The 7,376-nt window shown below is 35.6% G+C and overlaps 1 protein-coding gene across 2 annotated transcripts in view; it reads left to right on the top strand.

The window, feature by feature from the left end:
* RasGAP1 (Ras GTPase activating protein 1) overlaps nt 1–4,999 on the top strand; it is a 39,019-nt gene extending 34,020 nt beyond the window's left edge. Inside the window, exons 5-6 of one of the 2 annotated variants that reach the window (XR_012721186.1) lie at nt 2,641–4,051; nt 4,635–4,999. Coding sequence is in view for 1 of the 2 variants with exons in the window: in XM_075303380.1 (XP_075159495.1) it covers nt 2,641–3,588 (948 nt within the window). In the remaining variant the exon portion in view is untranslated. Of the gene's footprint in view, nt 1–2,640 lie in introns of both variants that reach the window. The other variant, XM_075303380.1, reaches the window with a different exon arrangement.
* The last annotated feature ends 2,377 nt before the right edge of the window (nt 5,000–7,376 follow it).

The following is a 7,376-nucleotide window of genomic DNA, read 5'->3' on the forward strand; positions in this document are numbered from 1 at the left end:
GTCCATGTAGTGAATAGTGTGGCTGAGGATTTGGTGGGGATATCCTCAAGTTTCTCGCAGTGAAATAACTGGTAAGATTAGCTAAGTAGACATTTAAACGATCGCATATGTCATCAACATTGGGCCCAGATGCCAAGATTGTACAGTCATTCGCATATGATACAATCTCGACGCCGTCAGGTGGGCGTGGAATCCCATCTTCCAGACATCGGGTATAATGAGTGATTCTAAGGACAAATTGAGGAGTCTGGTCAGGTACTCAACTCCCAGTATTCCCAGATGCTTCAGCATTAGCATTGAAATTCCGTCGGGGCCCAGCGCCTTAGATGGTTTCGCGCTGTTGATGACACTGGTAACTTCGGCTGCAGTAAATTGTGGTGTGTCGTCGGCTCGGAGACCACGTATGCGACGTGTGGCTCTCCTTTTCGCTCTATCACTCTCGGGATGCTCGACAAACTGTCGGTTGAAGTATTTGGCGCATCTCTTCGGATCAGTCACAGTCACGTCGCCAAAGGTGACTGAAATCCCATCATCCCTTGTAGCGGGGTTCGAGAGGGCTCTAACTGTTGACCACAATTTACCAGTCCCTGTGCCTAAGTTACATTGCTTCAGGTGCTCTAACCAAGTGTTCCGCTTGTGCTCGTCGACTATCTTACTAATCTCTAGATTTAGTTCTCTCAGCAAGGTTAGCACGACGGCGTTCATAACGCTCGTCTGCGAGTCCCGCCGCTTCGGCTGGGAAGTTGGGATTCACTTGGGCAATTCGACCAGCGGGTATGAAGCGAGCGGCTGCTGCGTTGATGATGTCCCGGAACGCCCTCTGGGCAACATAAACATGAGAGGGGGACGGGAGCTCACTGAAGCGGCGATCGGTGTATTCTCTGAAGCCTTCCCAGTTGGCTTTCTTTTGATTAATACACGTCCGGCGTTCAGAGGTTATGAAATCGGAGGGTCGGTTGATAGTGAGAATTATGGGGAGATGGTCCTATCCCAATGAAATGGCGGGTTGCCAGGAGACGTCATTTATCAGACCAGGCGACGCTAAAGATAAATCTGGCGAACTGCTGCAGTCACCCATAATCCTCGTGGGGGCATCTTCCTTCACCGTGCAAAATGTGGAGTCATCTATCTGCTCTGCCAAAGCTATGCCTCTCTGGTCATTACCTAGGAGAGAATGCCAAAGTTCATGGTGTGCATTAAAGTCTCCTAGAACCTATCGGTTATGCCAACCGGTGGTATATACACATTGTATAGCTCTATCTTGGCATTCCATATACGGGTCATTAGTGTCTGGCACAAGCGGGATAGAAACAAGGTCCTCAAGTCGCTTGCCGGCAGCACTTGGGGTGCGGACAAAGAAACCTTGTTAACTACATATAAGGCAATTGGCCGGTCAGTGGTAAACTATGCAGCGCCAGTGTGGACACCTCAAACGAGCGATGGACGCAGTGGAATAACATACAGACCTGTCAGAACGCTGCCCTTAGAACCGCAACAGGATGTCTCCGCAGTACACACCTGGATCACCGACACAACTACATGTTGTCAAAGCAGTACCTCTTGGGTTGCCATCGAAGTTGTCATCCGAATCACCATCTTGTGGATAGACAACCTCCACCCAAGAATGTAAGGGTTGATCTAACCTTCTAGAGCCCGAGATCCAGAGTTAGAAAAGAGAGCCTCTAGATCAGGCAGCATACCAAACAGGTCTGAACAGGATTCATGAGGATACTGTAGCTGAAGCGGTGAGAAGCTACAAGGTTAATCCTGTTCTCGGAGTCCGACCGCCGTCCATAGCACCGGAGGAGAGAGACCTCCCACGGCAAACAAGGGTAGTTTTGGCCCAACTAAGATCAGGCAAGTGCAGCCGCCTCAATTCATACTTATCAGTGATTGATAGCAGCGTAGCTGACGTGTGTCCCATCTGTAATCAAGGGCCACATGACACTCGTCACCTTTTTGCTTGCCCAGCTAAGCCTACCCGTTTCACTACCAGATCACTCTGGACACACCCCATCCTTGTCGCAGAGTTCCTTGATCTGGCTACCAGCTGAACTACACAAGCATAGAACAAAATGGATGAAACTACATTAAAACTGTTACAAAAACAACAACAACAATTTCCGCCCCCGTTGCAGACACAGGCCCAGGGCAGACAAGGACTGCAAACCCCCATTTGGAGTATGCTTATTTCCCGAAAAACTCGAAAATACCAATTCCAAAGGGCTACAACAACAACAATTTCAAATACACCTATGGATTCCTTTGCGATCTCGTTTTGCTTTTTTCAAGATTTTAATTATTAATTTAATTTGTTTTATAATTTCATACCCACTGATATTTTTGCGATCTCTTTTTTTAATTTTTTTATGAAATTAATTTATAATTTAATTCTTTAATATTACTAATAATAAAAAAAAGTAAAAGATTATCACGCTATAACGTGTAAAACTCCTGAATATGACTATTTTTTGTTCTGAAATTCAAAGTTCGACGGCGTGAACTCTCTTGGTTTTAATTAGTTCACGTTACAGCAATTGCCTGGTGTATAAATTGAAACTTGTAACTTGATAATCTCTAGGCACCTCAAATTAGTTAATAACAAAAATGCTTCTAATTTTGAAATTTCTATAATTTCAGATTGTACGTAAAGATCGATCACTCATTGTACAAACGACCAATTGTGTTGAGGAAAGGGAATGGATCGATCTATTACATAAAATATGTCTCACGAACTCAATAAGATCGCAATATTTCCACCCATCAGCATTTGTAAATGGTATCTATAGCTGCTGCAATAGATCGGATGAAAATGCCCCCGGTTGCAAAAATGTGTCTGCGGAAGCTATGAACTATTTTCAAATGGATTTGATAACGGCATTGGATCCAGCTTTAGATCTGCAACGTATACATACGCTTATAATGTCACATATGGCACATTTGGAGGCATTTCTCGATCAGACCGGAAATTTCCACCAACTGCAGCAACAGCACAATCCATTGGTTGCCACGGCTTTATCATTGCAACAGCATTCACCTCACGTATATGCGAAATTTAAAGCAACGATAATACAATTAAGAGAGGTGGCATATGTTATCGATAAAGATCATAGGAACTATAAACAAGGTATATCGCGCGAATTGAAATATGGCAGTCGGCAGGCACCGATAGGCGACGACAACTATTTGCAAATGATGAGATCCGCAGGTCATATGGATTTACAGTTGCAACATTACAACCAACAAGTATTACCCCCAACACAAATGCAGTTAGTAATGGCATATCCATATCAACAGCAACTTCAGCAACATGGAAATATGAATGCCTATTTCATGCATAATCTTCAGTCATCGTCACAACCGAGACAACAACTCTCTCTGTGTCCGCAACATCAACAACAATCACATCAACAACAGAGCAATCAACATACAATGCGAGCCCCTGTCATGGTGCATCATCATTCATCAGCAACGCCTTCATCAAGTAACTCCTCCACCACATCGAGTGTAGCGCCAACCATTACACCAACTTCCAGTTTATTTTTGCGAGAGAAACTGCCTGTAGAACGCTATACGAACAAATGTTAAATATTCCAAACATTACAATAATAGCAGAATAATGGCAGGCCTTTATTACAATTCTCTCCCATCGTACTTACCTATTCAACCTTTGCTTCCTCTCCACATGCCTTCCAAACACACAAATCAATCTACTCCATATTATCCTAACTCATAATATATATTTTAATTGGATAAGATAAACTTCTCAAATATAATGTACACATGTAACAATCGCAAAAGTATTTAATGGGGCAGTACTTTACTACTGCCGAAGAGCATTTATAAATACGTATGTCCATTCCATTCCGTGCTTATGTCCATGCTCTCTAATGGAATCAGCTCCGAGGTTTTGTGCTTTTTTCTTTTGATTTTGTTATTGTGATCTCTCAAACAAAATCACTTGTTTAAATGTGAGCGGTATTAATTGGAATTAATTGGAATCAAAAGAAAAAGCAATTGCCCAAGTAAATAGTGGACATTGTATATATAGGTGAGATGTTTGCATTTCTGAAGTGACCCTATCCATTTTAGAGTCTTTTAGTTAGCTAACTAGTAAATGTATAGAGTTTAAAAAGCTAAAGTTCAAATTATGTATAATACGTTTGAAAATAATTGTAGTACATCGTTTATTATTTTATTTACATAGCTCCTTCATCTATACATAGCAGTACGTACACAACATATTTATTTATACTTAATATAATGGTAACATTTACTACTTATAGAAATGACATACGAACAATTTACGTATAACATATTTCATAATATACTTACATATTGTAAATATATACATATGACTTGTGTATAAAAAAAGAAACAAAACACAAAAACAGGATTGAAAACAAGGTACTTGCTCTGCGTACTATCCATTCGTATTTAATACATTTTCATACCCTGTATTAGAGACTTTAATTGTAAATTATTTTTGTCATTATAATTTTGTAATTAAATGCATAATTTATTTATACATAATACTTAAACTAAATACAAATGAGAAATCGACACAAGACCATAATATTAACAAAAGCCTTTGAAAATCCTGATAATTGATCGTGTTTTCTTTTTTTTTCTAGGAAGAATTTAAGATCAATATATTGAACTGTAAGAAATGAAAAAGAAACACATACAAATGTAATTATAAACAGTCATCTGCGATGATGATACGGAACAAATACGAAAATTCTAAATTTTTAACTCCAATTTACAATACTTTTAAGTTTACTTTGATTCCCATAGTTCTAAGAATAACAACATATTCATCATATATTTATAATAGAATGTATATGTGTAAATTTAATTTATTTAAGTTTTCTGTATAACAACAACGTTAGCGAAAAGCAATGATAATGACTTCATTGAAATATCTATAAGAGTAAGGAAAAATTTGTGAAACAAAACTCAAATATAATTTGAACACTTCAAAATGACACAATCCATATATATTACGTATATTTTTAATAGCTTAAGAAGTATCCAAATTGCCACTTTCCTATTTTCCAGCAAATCAAACTTTTCCGCATTTTTGTCATTCGTCAAGTCGAAACTATAATGGTCAATCATTATAAAAGGGTGATAATTAGTAGAATTTGCAATAACGTTGAGGCACGATTCCCGAACTTTGTAAAGCAGTTCGTGTTTAACTGATCTAAAAGTGTTCGTAAGGAAATTGGAATATTTGGTTCGCTGGGAACTCTCACATCAGCTCCGTCAATAATTCAATAACACTAATAATTTATAAATAAATCAGCACACAGAAAATCCCCAAAATCACAAAGATGTTTTTCTCGGTAATTATGTACTTAAAAAAATTACAGCGAATTCGTTTTAAATTAAATTACGCAACTTGTAAAATATAAAAAATATAATTAAAACTAAACTGGATTATATTGAGTAGAATGTATATCTCCTGTATTTCACCTTGATTTGGCATAGGGTTTTTTGTGTGCAAATTTAGGTATACATAATTAAGCAGAATATATGATTATTATCACCAAGGATTTATTAAGATATACCAACAGTACGTTTTACTAAGCTCCTTATTTTTGTGTAATATCGAAATAAATGCATCGATAAGAAGGGTTATTTTCTATTATAAATACACATTTTGGTGCTTTTATTGTTGGCAAAATTAAGAAGCATTAAGAGAAGTATTTTTCTGGAGTGTTTTTAACGGCGCCACATTTACCCAACATAATCAATTTGTTTCTTTATAACCACAGACTTAATAGGACTATCGATTGTGGAGAATCTTAAAGACAAATTGTGATCATTCATATGGTAAAGTTAATGCTGAGCCGTACTAAGAAACATGGTTATTAGAAAGTAAACTTAAGATAATGTAGATGTTTTAATTGGCTTCCATACACATAAAAAATCTTGACAATACATACTACAGAGATGTCTTCCTACTTTATTCTTTGGTAACATGAATTTTCTAGAAATTTGTTTTTGTTATGTTGTTTTCTGTATTTATCATTCCATGGAAATTTGATATACATATCCCGGATAATGTTTTTTTTTCATAATTTTTCAATTCTTTTCATAATACGTTGCAAATGGGTACAAAATGATGGGGCTCATTTTTGAAATTGGTACATTTTTATCTAATACCGCTGTTTAGTAAGCAAATTCTACTTAAGAATATTTATGTTTATTTAATAAAATAATCGTTTATACAACAATACTTATTAGTTGCTTTAATTTAATAAACATGTAAATTAAACATTTATCCATATCATTACTTTTTGTATTCATTATAGCATATTTTAATGAATAATTTAAGATTTACATTATTAATTTTGGTACAAAAAAAAACTATTTTAAAATAAAAATAATCTTGAATTTTTTTCGTAAAAAATCTGTATTGTTTTTATTCACCGTTCCACTTGTCTCCCAACAATATTTGTAAGTACTTTTTTTTTAATAATTGTGAATAGGTATTTCACACTATCTGAAGATAAACATTAAAAATACTAAGTACATGGTTATATCCAAAGATATTGTTGGTAACCACACACCACTGCACACAAAAAGTGTTTTTTCTGATTCAATCACGAAATTAATTGATTCAATTAATTTTTTAATTGAAATGTCTTCAATCACGAAAATGATAGTTTGAAATGATTGTTTGAAATAAATTTGTAGTTAAAATTTTCCATCACTTTTTTAATTGATTTAGTCTTCCGAGTTTGATTAAAATGTTAATTGAATCAATTTATTAATTGAAAAAATTTTCCACTTCAATCAACTTTTTAATTGGAAATATTTTGGTGATATTTTTTCTGTGTAATGCTAAGTACTAAGTTCGTTTCTGAGAAAAACGAATATCTTCATCTATCTCTGTAAATAGGGTCTCAAACCCAGGGATGTTAACTTATTTATGCGAAATAATATGCCTGTCTATTTTTTCGTGCGAAAAATCCAGGGTTGTATAAATATGTGACTGAAAATACTCAAAACAAAGATTTTGCATTTATTCCGCGCTCACGTTTTTTATATAGAGTATAACAGTTTTTCGTGCGAAAACGTGATCTTAGTACTAGGCTTAAAGGTGAGTACAATTTCCATTTTTTCACCAAAACACTAAATTAAAAGTACAAATATATTTATGAAAACGATTATATTTTGATCAAGTCTTGTCAAATAATGGATGGAAAAGATCCCAGGAATTGATTGCAAATAATTTTATATATTTCTAAATTAATTAAAACAGGTAAAGGTGGGTATTAAGTTCGAGTTTAGCCGCTAAAAACGTCATTTTTTTCACGATTACTTTTCTTTAATAATCCATTTTAAGGAATACAAACTTTGTGAAA

Source organism: Haematobia irritans, chromosome 4 (assembly GCF_050003625.1).
Source record: "Haematobia irritans isolate KBUSLIRL chromosome 4, ASM5000362v1, whole genome shotgun sequence".
NCBI lineage: Eukaryota > Metazoa > Arthropoda > Insecta > Diptera > Muscidae > Haematobia > Haematobia irritans.